At 48.0% G+C, this 16134-nt stretch overlaps 1 protein-coding gene across 3 annotated transcripts in view; it reads right to left on the bottom strand.

Moving 5' to 3' along the window:
• Positions 1–13174, bottom strand: part of Arhgap10 (Rho GTPase activating protein 10) — a 284292-nt gene extending 271118 nt beyond the window's left edge. For 2 of the 3 annotated variants that reach the window (XM_052166588.1, XM_052166589.1), the window contains exon 1: positions 12823–13172. In XM_052166588.1, the coding sequence (XP_052022548.1) occupies positions 12823–12976 (154 nt within the window). In that variant the 5' untranslated portion in view covers positions 12977–13172. Of the gene's footprint in view, positions 1–12822 lie in introns of all 3 variants that reach the window. The other variant, XM_052166592.1, reaches the window with a different exon arrangement.
• Positions 13175–16134: the final 2960 nt, after the last annotated feature.

Raw genomic sequence — 16134 nt, 5'->3', positions numbered from 1 at the left:
ATGACCAAGAAGCAAGTTGGGGAGGAAAGGGTTTATTCAGCCTACACCTTGCGCACTGCTGTTGATCACTAAAGGAAGTCAGGACTGGAACTCAAGCAGGGCAGGACGCAGGAGGTGATGCTGAGGCCATGGAGGGATGTTTCTTACTGGCTTGCTTCCCTGGCTTGCTCAGCCTGCTCTCTTATAGAACCCAAGACTAACAGCCCAGGTATGGCACACCCACAAGAGGCCCTACCCAACTTGGTCACTAATTGAGAAAATGCCCCACAGTTGGATCTCATTGAGGCACTACCCCCAACTGAAACTCCTTTCTCTCTGATAACTCCAGCCTGTGTCAAGTTGACACACAAAACCAGCCAGTACTACAGCAAGTCTACATAGAGTTGTAGGGCCAGCCAGGTCTACACTGTAAGACCCTGTCTCAAGAACAACAACAATGAAAAGCCTTTAACATATAATTGTCATGAGAAATGCACAGTCCCTGAAACACAGTATGTGCTTGGAGATGCAGACAGATACCTATTGTCAACTAACAACTACGGCCCTCAGTACCACTAGTAACTGTGGGAATATACCACACACAATGTCTCACAACTGCTGCAATCCAAGACTACCAAATGAACTGAAACTTAGTATCTCTGAGCAGTAGTACCTACTCATTGTTGGCTAAAGTTAAAGATATGCATGCGTATCTTCATTTAAAGTGCTATTAAGACCCTGTGGTCTTAGTTCACACACAACATGTGTCCACCGAGCTGAGTATCAACAATTTCATTTATTTATTAACTGATTGAGAGACCGATCTGAAACAGCCCAGGCTGGTCTCAAATGTACTTCACCGACAAGGGTGAGCTTGAACTTGTGACGCCCCTCAGCCTCTGGAATGCTGAGATTACTGACGTGTCCCAGCCCATACTATTTTTATGAAGTGCTGTGGATTGTGAATGGATAAAAGTAATCTTCCAACTGAAGGTCTTCTTTAGCACCTATAGAACGTGTTATTCTAAGTTTTCTCACTCATATAAACCTGTAGAGTTTGTATTTATGAAACGTCAGCTACAAACTGGCAGAGTCAACCACTGCTCTTCATCGTTGTTGTCTCTCCTGTCCCTCACTATAGGCCACACACTCACTGATGCCTGCGCTGGCTCCTGCGGTGCCACCACCTCGCTATCCAATCTCCTCCACCTTCCATCCATGTCATACATTGAATTCAGATGTCCCCTCTTAAAATGACAACTAGTCTTAATGTTCTGAACTTAAATGTCAAAGCCACAAAAATTCTTTTACAAATTCACCTCTGTTTTCTGACACTTCTTTAAATACTTTTTTTGATTTACAACAGTCGAGATAAATCAGACCTGCCACTTGGGCAGACACTGCCAAAAAAACCACTCAATTGTGTTATAATAGCAAACAAAACCCTGTTGACTGAGGTTACAGGATATATCTGGTTTCTTCATGTGTGACTGTTCATTGACGGGCTAATTTACATAGCCACACAAGCCTTTGAGACTGCCCATTTTAAAGGAGCCCAGAGTTTACATAATAGCTAATTGGCTCTCTCCTTTCTCTACTTCCCAATCCTGTCTTCAGATACTATGCGGAACACTCAGCGCAACCTAAAGAAGGTAGTCTCATAATTTCAGGGGGAAATAAGGCTCCTCCACCTCACACTCCTACCACGACGTCTGTCACCACAGGCACAAAGCAGCAAGCCTAGTGACCATGGACTAAAACCATCAGCTAAAATAAACCTTTCCTCTTTTAAGAGCTGCCTTTGGGGATGGAGAGATGACTTAGCAGCTTGCTCAGTGGGTAGAGTGCTTGCTATGCAATCATGGGGCCCTGAGTTTGAATCTCACGGTACGCTTGTAAAAAGCCAGGTGTGGTCCCGGGCCTGTACTCCCAGGACTACAGGGAGGAGAGACACAAAGATTATTAGGGCTGGCTGGCTGTCAGCCTCGCTCAAGGTTCAATGAGAGACCCTGCTTAAGAGGGTAGGACCAAGAGTGATATCAGGATAGCTGATGGCCTCCTCACCAAGGACCCTGCTCCCCACATGCTCACTCACCTGTGTTCACAAAATTCCCCATCTTGCTAAGGAAATGTTACCTGGATGGCCTTGGCTGTTCTTCCTTTGCCTCCGTGACTTTCTCCAAATTCATCTGTTCATTCATTTATTCGCCCATTCGTTCATTCATGCCTTTCCATTTACTCTTTTCCTTCATTTCTCTAATTGTGACCCCTTTCTCACCCTTCTTCAACACTGTAGTTTAAATGCAAAATGTCCCCCCCACCCCCACCCCCGAGAATTATATCTTTGAATACTTGGTCCCAAACTACCGACAGCATTTGAGAAGGCCCTGGTACCTTTACAAAAGTCTTACTGAAGTAAGTCCCTGGGATGATCCCCGAAACCTTACAGTTCAGTTCTCTTCCTAGTCTCCTTCCTAAGTGTGGTGACTGAGCAACCAGCCGCCTGCTCCTACCACCTATGCTTGCCAGCCTGCTGCCACACCCCCCTCACCATGATGGCCTGGATACCTTGGAACCATGACCCAGAATAAAGCCCTTCTCCTGCCACATCTCTACAATCATTAGCTCTGTTCTCCCTTCCCAAAACATACAACCACAAAACAGGCCAACTGAGCCCACCCTAGACACAACACCAAAAGCTAAAACACATCCTTCTTGCCAAGCCTGTTCCTCTCCTTCACTCACCTCCCACAGAATAAACAGACCTCACCTCACTTCCACCCCACACCCAGTCAGCCCCATCTAAGCAGGGACTGTCCTCCCGCACTAGTCCTGGTCATGGCACCAATGCCCTGCTCCTGATCCGCCTCTTCCCTTAGGAGGAGCCGTGCTCATCAGTCCTCATGCCCTCAGACGCCCTGGCCTGTCTGCAGCCCAGGTGCTCCCAACCATGTAGGCTGGATACTGCTGCCTGTCAGCTACAGCCTTCTCTTGGAGAATTTCCCTTCCCCACTCAGCAGAAATCCCTAACCTTCCTTTGCTCTTACTAGTTATTAGAGGATGAACAGCCATTGTTCAAAATGCTTGGGACCAGAAGTGTTTCGGGATGCTGAGATCTGGGTCAGAACCCACCTGTCAACACCAAACTCATCAGTTCCTTATGAAACATATGCATGGGTGCAGAAGGCAGTTTGGCACAATAGTCTTAAGAATTTCTGTGCAAAAACAATATTTCATGGTATAGAATTTTCTATACGGCATCTTGGCAGCACTCAAAATATTCCAGGATCCAGACTCCGACTGGGAAGCTCAGTGCGGCCTTTTTTCATGCCCTGAAAGCAGTTAGTCCTGTTACCGATGGCAGAGCATTCTATACTGCGGCAGAAAGAAAACTGCCTTTTAATTAATTACATAACCATGGCTGGAACTCTATCTTGTGTGTACAGTCTTCTCTAGCAAGGAGGCTGCATCAGCAGGGGCCTCAGTGATGCCAGATGACACCTCTCCCCTACAGACACAAATATGTAACCAGTATATACAGGCTTTCAAGCTTTTTCTTACACTAGTTTTACTTTTTAGTACTTTTTTCTGAAAAAGAAAAAAAGAAAACCTAAAATGTTCCAAGGATTAATCACCCAGCTTAATCACCATCCATACATTACCAGAGAGGAAACAGGCAATGGCCTGAGGCCACACAGTAAGGAAAGCTGACTTCATCCCTGTGACTTGTGACTTAACTTCTCTGCCGCCTTTGACCTAAATTCTCAAAACACAGCAAACCCATCTGTCACATGACAAGTTACATTAATATGTCAAAGGCATCCGGTCCCCAGCATGCCTGGCATGGTTGGCTTGATCCTCGGTCTTTCAAGTTTTTTTTTTTTCTCTTTTGATAGAATGAGATTCTAAATGGCTGCTAGATCGGCTATGAGCAGTGACCATATAATCTTGTAAAGGGAAACCAGAAGGCCCCAGAGCTATACCATGGGTTCAGTATGTGACCTTTACCTATGAAGAGGGCATGTGGATTTCAACACATTATTTCAGATGTGTTTTCCTATTTAATCAACAAGAAGCCTGAATTCAGCTCTGAACTTTAAAATATTGTTAGCTCGAAAGAAAAAAAACAAACCCATATGAATCACAAGACTGTCTACATGTATTGATAAGGCAATTTAGGCAACCAAATAGGACAACCAAAGGAATTTAGGACAGAGATTTTTATTGTTGAAATGAATTTTCACTATGTAGCTCTGGCTGTCTAGAACTCACTGTGTAGACCAGGCTGGTCTCTTAATTGAAGTGAGCTCCCTGCCTCTGACACCCAAGTGCTGGGAATAAAGGCGTGCACCACCTCCCTTGGCAAGCTAGAGTTCCTTTAGTAATGACTATAAGCAGTTCTCTGAGGGTTTTTGTTTTTTTTTTTTTAAATATTTGATGTGAAAACTAAACATGACCACCTGCAGGTTCAGATGCCCCATCTGTAGCCAAGACAGTTCAGAGGCTAAGGCAGGGAGAGCAAACTGAACCCAAGACTTGAAGCCAATGTGGGCTGAGACAGTGAGACTATCTCCTTAAGATATATATAATAATCATAACAATATAACACTGAGAGGAGGGGGAGGGTGGGGCAAGGCAGGTAGACTGCCTAAGAGTTTAAGGCCAACCTGGTCTACACATTGAGTTCCAAGCCAGCCAAGGATACACAGAGTAAGACTGTCTTACACACACACACACACACACACACACACACACACAGGTAATCAACCAGTGAGAGCTTTGATTCATAAAGAAAGCTTAGGTGCTGAGGCTTAAGTTAACTTGGCCAACACCATCCAGCTATGTGATGATGCCAACTGTACAGTCAGAGGAAAAAAGAACTCAATTGTCTACAACCATTACACATCCTGCATGCAGAGCCAAAGTGACAAGGCTCCGGCTAATCAAGTTCCTCCAGCCACATACCTCCTCACTACTACTTGCTCCAAGACAGCATTGCTTCAGCACCCAAGGGCTGAGGTGCCTGTGGGCGAGCAAATCAATGAGTGTGGAGAAGTCACACTCAGAGACGAGATATTACATGGCGCAGGATTAACATCTTCCTGAGGAAACACAGAGAAGAAAATCTAGTTGGACCAGGGAGACCAACTTAGCTGGGTCAGAGGTGGTTCATATGGGTGTGACTCCTGCCTCAGAAGGTAAGCATCGGAAGGAAGAAGAAAGGAGGAAGAAGTAGAGAAGGAGGAAGAGGAGGAAGAAGAGAAGGAGGAAAAAGAAAACAGGGAATAAAAGGAGAAGATTGGAGATAAAGACAGAAGAAAGGAGGGAAAGGAGTTTTGAATGGAGATGTATGCCTTACAATTAAACCAAAATAAATTCTGGATACTTAAAACTGTCAGTTTTAGTTATAATAATGGTCACAATTCAAATTTTAAATCATGGTCACTGTCCAGAACTAATCAGGACACTGTACAGATTATCAATGGCACAGTTTCAGATAATGAGGATCTCCCACTGACGCATTCCCTACAGAAGACCGCAGTCACACACTAAGGCCTTACTCCCAGGTGGTTTGTCGCTGCTATGGGCTGGGGTGGGGAATCGACAAAGCAGGGTTGCATCCCAATTCCGCCAAACTGTCATCTGGACATGCAATTAGCCCTCTCTAAACTGTTTGCTAATCAATAAATCGGTAACAAAACACATGGAATAATTCTCAATACATAATATGAGTTTAGCACCATGTAAGGCAGACAGTAAGTATTTAACACAAGTCCGCTATTATGATACACATTTTAAATAAGAAATGTTAAATTTTTTAGTTTTGTTTTTTTTTTTTTAATATGGATGAGTATTTTGTCTTCATATATGCCTGGTGTGTACTCAGGTCAGAAGAGGGTATTGGATCCCTTGGAAGAGGAGTCTCAGATGGTTATGAGCTACCACGTAGGTGCTGGGAATCAAACCTGTATCCTCTGCAAAAGTAACATGTACTCTTAAAACACTGATCCACCTCAGGCCCAAGGAATAATTTTTAAGTGTGCATTTAAATAAACCTTGTCTCTAAGGTTTCAGTTTTAAAGGAATCTAGTAAGACATTCAAGACACTTCTACTCAGAAAAATCTGGGAAGTTCGACACTCCTCCCCAAAACTGAAAATAAAGCCAACTTTGCATGTTTCCTTTAAAAAAAAAAAAAGATTTTTAGAAAACCAAAGGCAAAGTTAGAAAACACTGAAATCCAGGAGACAAAATCTTCACGTTTAAATGTCTAACAAGCAACTTCAGACATGACAAAAGACACTGTTAGCTTAAGTGTGGTCAGATGTAAAGTTTACGTATCTATACAATACCACATCTGATCACCACTTATTCAGGCCTAGATTTACAGTAACCTAACACAGCCCACCCGGTACAGGACAGGACTGCCCAACAGCTCTAGGACACCCCTCTCCCAGAGCTCCCCTGCTCTCTCCTCTCACTGAGTACAGCCATTAAGGAGCTGTGCGTCCCAGCATGAGAGACAGCGGTTTAACATCCCGGAGTGCATCCCAGTCACGTTAAGTGTCTAAAAGTTCTGGTCCCTGGTGTCACCCTTTCAACCTTGAGCCACTGACGCCATCCCTGTCTGGTGCTTGCACCCAGCTGTACATGGTCCACTGCAGTTCTTTGTGACGTTGTGGAAGTTCACATCACTGGGAGTCAGATCTACCCACAGCTACCGGTGCACTTTATTTTATTTATTTACTGTATTTATTTTACTTTTATTTCTAAAACTTTCCAGCATCGTCAGAATGTGACTCTTTCCAGAGTCTGGCAATTCATGTCCTTGCTCTGTATGATGACAATTTGGAGAAATGCATTGTTTAGAAGTATTGAGTACCAAAAGGTTAGAGGACTGCTCTATAGGCCACAACAGCCTCCTTATCCCAAGAAAAAGTCCTCATAGGTAACATAATTCTTACCTTTGAGCTTAATCTAAATGCTTTGCCTATGTCAAGTCACTCCAAGTAGAAACCTAAAGGAGCATCTTTAAACTGTGAGCAGACGGCTATGTCAGGTGGATGGACAGACAGGCTACACTGTTCACTCTTACATTCTTTCATCCACGTGCCACACTTTTTTGTTTTGAGACAGGGTCTCATACCCTGACTGGCCTGGAACTCTCTGAAGACCAAGGGGGCTTAAAACTCAAGAGTCACCTACTCCCGCCTCCTGAGGGTCTGGGTTAAAAGCACTACACCGCCATACCTGGTTAGTCAGCTGCTTTCGAAAGAAATCACAGAAACATCAGGCACCCCCTCTCCGCCATAATCGTCTTCCAGAAGCCTGAAGAACGAAGTTAGAAAGGCTGTACAGAGCCAGCTGTGCTGCAGCGCAGCTGTGGGAACCCCAGCAGTTACTACACAGAGAAAAGGGTCCCGAGTGAGAGGCCAGCAGGCTACGTCTCTTGAGTGTGTCACAAACGGAGGTAAACTCACTAACAGCAGCTCACTGAACAGTGAACACTCGAGTGAGTGACGCCTTGCCGCTGTTGGATCTAATTCAGAACCAAGGACCACCAGCGGTGAGCAAGGCGTTCCACCAGTCTGCCCTCTTTCAGCTCAGACCTGACCTAATTATTTTCCCAGCCACCCTACATTCCTACAATGGACCAGGCTGCTAGAATAAACTCCATCGGCTTATTCTTGGGGAGACCTCGACTGCAGGGGGTTGGGGTGGGGGTCCATGGTGAATTTTTAGGACAAAAAAACAGGCATTTTTTTTTCCATTCAGGAAAAAGTTAAACTTGCAATTTTATGAGTTTTTCAAATATTTTATTTTCTACGCTGCTCTCATTCCCACTTAGGAGCTTCGTCAGCACAAATCTAAAACACCACTTCCAACAAAACGGATCAAGAGAGAACCAACCCAAACCGTCTTAATGGGACTTAACAAATATCCAGATGTGGCCTCTGGCCTCAAACAGTTCATGGCTCACACAGCAGCATAGATGTGATCAGGTCATTATACTCACACTGGTTCCATTCGCACGAAGCGGCGCCAGAACCACAACCCAAGGTAGAGATCTTTTTTGTGATCGCCTTGGCAAAAGGCGTCCTTTCCCCCAAAGTCTCCAGCAGGTCAGCTTCCTACTGGTTGGTGTCGCTGAAATTGGAATCTTCGTTCTTTTTGTTTCTGTCAGATTGGCCCAAAACCTGCTATGGAGCAGAGAACGGCCAAGAACTTCTGAGTCACCTACTATACCCTTTGCGCGCTGGATCGAAGCCTATGTCACCATGCCTGGTCCACGAGCACTCTACTGACAAAGCTGCTTCCCCGGCCCTTGGGGTTCTCAAACGTAAAACAATTTCCAGACCCAGAAACTACATGTAGCTACACAGGGCTCGAGCTTAAGAGACTTGTGCTTCCTAGTTTGTTCGGTTTCCAACAACCCCGCCCCGCCCCTCCTGCCTGGGTCTTTCCAGCACAGCTAGGACTGAGTGAGAAGCGAGTTACAGCAACCAGAATCATCCCTAAGTGCCTGTCCCCAAGTCACCTGAACAAAGCCAGCAGAAGAGAAAAGTGTCTCCTGGACCAACTAGAGCATCTGCACCAGCGCTTCATGGGTGTCTCGGAACCTTCCACACCTGCCCTGAGCCACTGTGAGAAAGGGGGAAACTAGCACTCCAGCTGACGGAGACCTGAGAGTCTTCTCACTCTTCCAAATCTCAGTATAATGTATGAGGGCAACTGAAGAAAGTTCTCCAAAAGAGCACCTTTGAGCCGGTACACAGAAAGGAGGGGGCTTTTCGTGTCTGCCTAACTGAAACAAAGCACAGGCCACGAAATCCCAAAGGCCTGGATCCATCCAGACCTGGACCTGCCTCCGACAGAGAAGGACCCTTCAGTCTTTCCTCGTGGATGGCAGGAGCAGGCGGTTCTCACAAAAGCAGACAAGCTAAGTTTACTGCAGGGCACTTCCCATACCAAGGAGCCCGGGAGCACTGGCTAGGACTGCTGGCTGACACCGGTTCCCTACAGATTTCCAGGGTAAACACGCGGAATGTAACATTTACCAATATGAGAACTTTATGAATCACAGGCGCCCGATCCTTTTTCCCCTGGAAAGCTCACAGTCGTCAAACTGCTCTGAAGAGGACACTGGTTATTCTACAGAGAACGGAGGAACGACAAAAGCCAAGAACTAAAAAGCCATCTGAACAAAGAATCCATTGAAGTGACTGGATGATCTCCACTCTCCCACATAAGTCACTGACTCTCCTCTCCGGAGCCCCTCCCAACCCCACGGCCCATCCCCCACGCTATGTCCAATCCCACCCCACCGCCCATCCCCCACGCTCCGCCTCCATTCAACCCTCTCTCCCTGCTTACCTCGGGCTCCCATGAGACACCTCGGTGGCTTCTCCAAGGGCGAGCTCCCATTCCTCACCTTGATCTATCATCTGACACTGACCCCTTCCTGTCCAGCTACTCTCACAGGAAATCTCCCTTCCAGCCAGACTGGCCACCTCACTCTTGCCCAGCACTGCACGTGTTCCTGTCTCTTCTTAGCTGTTTCCAATCTGACAAGGTTCTCTTCCTTATTACAAGGCACCACTGAGTTCTGAAAGTCCCAGGGATCTCTCTGCTCTACCCTACCACAAACTTGTTCCTGAGAAGGTCGGGACACTTACTGTCACATCATCTTTTTACTCTCTTGGGTTTCCCTTCTTAGGTTTTATTATTTGTGTAGTATGTGTGTGGCCAGAGGTATCATATTCCCCTAGAGCTGGAGTCACAAATGATTGTGAGCCACCTAACACGGGTGCTGGGAATCCAACCCTGACCCTCTGGAAGAGCAGTGCTGACCCGGCTCGCTCTCCAGCCATCCACAGTTTAGTCTTTTTAAGATAGGGTCTCTCTTTGTAACCCAAACTGATTCCAAACCAGCAATCTTCCTGCACTGGCCTCCAGACTTTTAAGACTGCAGGAGTTTGCCGCCACAGCCCAGGCTTCACATATATTTCCTATCCTTTATTTTAAGAATCTGGCAGAGTAAAGACAGTTCAAAACTGTTGCTCAGATTAAGTGAACTAGATGCAGAAACCATCGGCAAAGACAGGAATTCTCTGTGGTGTCGACAGCATCAAACTGTTGGAACTACCTACTGCTGCCACAGAACTCACCAACAAGGCTTCAGGCCCTCCAGGCAGTCAGCTTCCTTACATATTTATGGAAGAATTAAAAAAAAGTTTCAAGACATTCGAATGACAAGTCAACGTGTTTTGCGGGCCAATGAAGAAGAGAAATCATTTAAATGCACAACTGAAAGAAAAGCCCAAAAGGCCTTATTCTGCAAACCAAATTATAAAACACCAAGAAATAGAGGCAATCTGGCAGTCTTGACCACCTTGATAACTGTTCTTTTGCAGACCTTTCCCCTAACATAACATCCTTTCTAGACTCAAGAATCCAAAGTTCTGGAAAGACAACTGGTTAAGTGACCTCATCGGCAGGTTTCCAAACTCAGAGGCAACTTGACCAGGGCTGCCAAGAAGGGCCACAGGGGAAGAGGGCAAGAACTGCATGACCTGTCCAACCAAGCTAGACCCACGTTTAAGCTCAGCTTTTCAATCTCTCCTAAGAACTAGGAGACAACTTTAATGGGCCAGATGGGAAAAGGCCAGGGTCTTTCCAACTTGCCAAAAGGGCGCACTAAACCTTTTACTCTTGAGGGAAAAAATGTAAAGTTAAGGATAAGGATAGAAAAGATAGCAATGTCTAGCTGCTCCCTTAAATGAGATCCTCCATTTTGTGTCCCGTCTTTAACCATAAGCACAAGGATTAAGGCACAAATCACAAATTCCAGAAGGTCTGCCTTCTGAGGAAGAAAGAGAACACCCTCCCTGCCCCCACCCCATACATATGCACACACACACACACACACCATACATATACACACACACACCACACACACATACACACACACACACCACACACACATACACACACACACACCACACACATACATACACACACACCACACACACACACACACACACACTGCCTCAGGAACATGAGGCATGCTTCCTGCCTGCCAGTGGAGCAGCTAACATGCAGACACAGAAATAGCTTCCTACCCATGGCCAAACTGACTGCCATCTGCCCCTCTCATCTCCCTAGCTTCAAAGGAAGCTACCAGCCAACAAACCAGACTGGAGGTGCCTGACACCTGAACCCCAGAACCCACATAAACACAGAAAGGGAGGTCCCGCTCCGGAGCTGTCCTCTGACCTCCCACGCGTGCAGTGGCTCAAGAGCACGCACATGTATCTTTTTAAAGAGAAAGTACACGTATGTCATCATCTACTGAGGCTTAACACTGGCCACGGAATCCTACACATCCACCTCACAGTCCGTGGATGTCTGCACATCTCCCTGTGTCTAGGATCATTCCTCCACATTTACAGACCCTCCTTCTGTTTCCCACCTAGAACAGAAAAAACTCAAAGCCAAAGGCATGCACAGCCACCAAGCAAATAACCCACTCATCAAAGAGCAATCCCCAGTCCCACACCGAAGAGGTCACGGAGCCAAAGGGACCTTGGAGATGGTCCAAAGAAGTTCAGTGACTTGCTTCCCAAATTACAGGGATGGCTCCACTACATTCTTCCCATTAAAACATATTTCAGCTCATTCATTAAGTGAATATTAACTGGGCCAGACACTCGACTGGGTGGATGGGAAGGCACGCTCAGTACATTTTACTCTTCCTGGATGCAAAACAGTAGGGTGAGAATGCACAGGGGGTGTTTTTCCAGATGTGCTATCTGCAAACAAATGGAATAAACCCCCAGGGATGGCGATTATTGAGCCAGAGAAGCTAACCAACACCAACCCAAGAGGCTGGGAGAGCACCTATGCTGGGCAGCTTGGCTCCTGCACTGTGCGGTCTTTTAAGGAGGGAGAGGGGTGATCACAATAACTCAGAAGGAATTCAGGGTTCCTGGGTGGCATGGACGCCAGCACCTGGCCCTGAAGAACGCCCATTTATAGAACATTACAACCGTTTCTGTACAAATCTCATCCAGCCTCTACTCCTCTCTGTTGTCTTCAGAGGTGGCTTGAGGGTTTGTCTGCCTGCTTGCTTATTTGTTTGCTTGCTTGGGACAGATGGGACCGAGGTAGCCGGCAGCAAGTTCAAATAGTAGAATTTCCTACTCACAGGCACCGCTTGTGGGCCAAAACCAGGGGCAGTCTACCCACTGATCCTTTCAATTCCCAATCTTTGAACCCGCCTCAGCACAAGACAGAGGAATGTGCAGAAGGCAGCACAACCCCAGGTAGACTTTCTGGTTTAGCTCACGAGGGACGTAGGTCAGGGTCATCGCGCAAGGCAGAAAGAGGTGCAACTTAAGGGAGTTTTGACGATCTCAACTACAGGCAGAGAATCTCATGGCATTTCCAAAATGTTCTTGGAAACGTTACAAGACAAAACTGTCGAACTGATTGATGTCTCTGTTTTGCGGGAGACTGGGTACAGCGTTAGGGCGCAGTAAAACCTGACTCCGGAGCCGAGCCTCCATTCGCTCCGGCCGGCGCCAAGGCGTGCTCGGCTGGGCCAGGCGGGAGCCCCGGGGCAGCTCCCACGCACAGCTCCTCGCTCTCGCGCCACCGAGGGCCAGGGCCGGGGAAAGGAACGCGCCCGAACCGCCAGGAAGAGGAATGTCCTGGAGCTTATCCCCTAAGGAATCGCCTATTCCTCCAGCTCCGTCTTAGGGGGCAGAGCCATCCCACTCGGCCGGGTAAGACGCTCCTCCCGCCTTCATCGCAGCCCGAACGCGAACAGGACCCCGCTTACTTTTGGTAGCAGCGATGAGGTTCTTGCCGTCTTTGATGAGCTCTTTGATGAACTTGTTGGTCCTCTCGAGCTCCGCTTCGTGCGCGCGGATCCTCTCCCGGAACCACGGGCTGTCGAGGTAGCAGTCGCTAAACTCCAGGGGCTGCAGCCCCATGACTGCGGCGGTGCGCGCGGGCACAGGCCGAGCTGGGTTCCCGGGCGGCAGCCAGGTGCGGGGCGAGGAGGTGGCGGCGGCGACGGCGGCGAGCGGCGAGCGCAGCACGGTCAAATCCCGTGGAGCGCAGCGACCTAGGCAAGTACGCGGCGCGGATCCCCAATCCCGGCAGCCCCCGGCAGCAGCAGAGGCCGCCGCCCGGCCCCGCCCCACCTCGAGCGCACCCGCCCCGCCCCGCCCCGCCCCCGCTCGCACGCCCCTGCTCTCCCGCCCGGGCGCCTTCGGCTCTCCTCCTCCCTGCCCTTCCCCGGACGCCTCTTCCTTCTCTTCCCCACGCGCAGTCGCCCCTCCTCTTCCTTCCGAGGCAGCCGCCGTAGAGAAGGCAGTCTGTGCCCTCCACCCCCGGGCGCCTGCGCCTCCCCGATCTCGGCTCACACGGTCCAGGTGACTCAGGCAGATCCCTGAAGTGGATGCCGGACCGAACGGGAAGGAGGCTTTGTAATAGCAGGCCTCGGTCCCCGAGGTCAGACAACTTTAGTCGGGGGCGGGCGGAAATGATTGACTCATTTATCTGTGTACCCAAGGAAGGGCGCCTCGCTGTGCAAGGGCTTGCACTCCGGGCGCTCTCTCTCCTACTCCACTCTGACGCCCTTGCGGGAGTGTTTGACGTCCCCAACTCAGCGTGGACTCTGCAGAATCTAAAACATTCTTTCTGTACATGCTAAATGGCTTAGGACAAGGGAGCGTGTGGCTAAACTGCGTTGACCCTATTTCTGTTATGTGCTACAGATTAAATTTACACGGGTAGGAGAAGCGATCTTCTAAAAATAGCCCGTCAAAAGTAAATGCCAGACTTTTTGTGGTTTTTCACCACGGGAGGCTGCGTGGACAAGTGTGAATTCGTGTCAGTGCGCCCACAAAGCTCCTTATCTATTCCATGAGTTCTAAAGAATTCAATAACTCCCCCAAATGTATACAGCAAATCTTACACGGCGGACACTATCAACTAACAATTTTTAAGCAATTAACATGTGCCAGGTGCACACTTGGCATACATTTTCACAAACTCACAGCACATGTTTACATGTAAAGGTTTAATGATGGTAATAGTACCAGGAAACTTCAAAGTGATTCTTTAAAACGTTCAGACTGAGTGCAGTAATTAAGAGTTTGGCCCATGAGCTGTAGGAATTCTTAACCCTCTGGAAGCAGCTAAATATGCCTACTCTATAAACTCTCTAAAAAAAAACAAAACAAAACAAAACAGCACCATCTGAGTGCCTCAGATACGGCTCACTTTAATATCCATCCTCTGGGTTCAAAGTGCTTTTACTAATAACTTCTAGGCAGTCGAAAGGTTCATTTCCTACTAAAATCAGCAAGGGAGTCTACCAAGGAAAGAAAGAGGCAAAGAGGGAAAAAAACTGAATTAGGGCCCTGCAAAAGAGCCAAACATACTCCAAGCTCTGCAGGGAGGAAAAAAAAAAAAAAAAAAAAAAAAACCCTAAACCCAGGCAGGCATATTGTCTGAGGCTGCAATAATCCCAGATCCCATAAGCTGAGACAAGAGGATTGAGAGTTTAAGGCCAACCTGGACTACCTGGTACAAGGTGGAGCAGGTCTATAGCAAGATCCTGTCTCACAAAGTACACAGGGGAGGGGGTGGGGGCTGTATTGGCTTTAATAAGAATAATTCCCACATGGCATTAGCCTCCTCCATTTGAATGCTAGGTCCCTAGTTTGGAACAGTTTGGGGGAAGGATTAGGAGGCGTGGCCTTACTGGAAAAGAGTTGTCTGGAGGTGGGTTTTCAGGTTTCAAAGCCCAAGCTAGTCCCAATCTTTCTTTCTCTAACTCATTCTTCTGATTAAGATGTAAGATCTCATCTACTGCCCTAGCACCATGCCTGACTGCTGCCTGTCTGTCTGCTGCCTGCCTATCTGCCTGCCTGCCTGTCTGCCTGCCTATCTGCCTGCCTGCCTGTCTGCCTGCCTATCTGCCTGCCTGCCTGTCTGCCTGCCTGCCTGCCTGCCTGCCTGCTGCCTGCTGCCTGCTGCCTGCTGCCTGCTGCCTGCTGCCTGCTGCCTGCCTGCCTGCTGCCTATCTGCCTGCCTGCCTATCTGCCTGCTGCCTGCCTAATCTGCCTGCCTGCCTGCTGCCTGCCTGCCTGCCTGCCTGCTGCCTGCCTGCCTGCCTGCTGCCTGCCTGCCTGCTGCCTGTCTGCCTGCTGCCTGTCTGCCTGCTGTCTGCCTGCCTGCCTGCTGCCTGTCTGCCTGCTGTCTGCCTGCCTGCCTGCCTGCTGCCTGTCTGCCTGTCTGCCTGCCTGCTACCATGCTAAATGCTATGATGGACATGGACTAACCTTCTGAAACTAAACAAGCCCCCAAGTAAATGTTCTTTTATAAATCGCCGTGGCCAGTGTGTCACAGCAATAGGACTGTAACTGAGTCGACCAGCTAGATTACTCAATGAATATAATCTGTCTCCTGGCCCACACACATAGTAGAAAGAGACACCACTCCCAAAAGTTGTGCTCTGACCTTCATCCACACCTGTGCTTATATGCTCTCTCTCTCTCTCTCTCTCTCTCTCTCTCTCTCTCACACACACACACACACACACTAATTTTTTAAAAGCAACTGAGCATACCCTCCAAAAGAAAGGCTGCAGATAGCCAGGCGGTGGTGGCGCACACCTTTAATCTCAACACTTGGGAGGCAGAGGCAGGTGGATTTCTGAGTTCGAGGCCAGCCTGGTCTACAGAGTGAATGCCAGGGCTACACAGAGAAACCCTGTATTGAAAAAACAAAAAAACAAACAAACAAAGGCTGCAGAGGCATCCTATGAGAGTTCAACACAGGATGGATACAGGATGAGCACTTCAGAAAGAAGGTAGGTAGGGAATGAAAACAGACAGCCCAGAAGGGAGTCAGCCCAAATAGCCACCAGTTGTTGAAAGAGGAAGCACCTTGCGTATATCTATACAATGCAAAACTAATCCACAATGAAAAAAAAAAAAAAGAATCAGGGCAGCACATGCTACAGAACAATGAAGAGCAGACTTACGATGCCAAGAGAACAGTCACGAAGGCCACCAGTAGTCATCCACACATAACCAGGTCAGGAAAACCCTCTGAGACAGGACGTGCATTGGTGGCT

The sequence above is a fragment of the Apodemus sylvaticus genome, chromosome 21 (assembly GCF_947179515.1).
Source record: "Apodemus sylvaticus chromosome 21, mApoSyl1.1, whole genome shotgun sequence".
Classification (NCBI taxonomy): domain Eukaryota; kingdom Metazoa; phylum Chordata; class Mammalia; order Rodentia; family Muridae; genus Apodemus; species Apodemus sylvaticus.
This window is presented reverse-complemented; position numbering and strand designations above follow the sequence as displayed.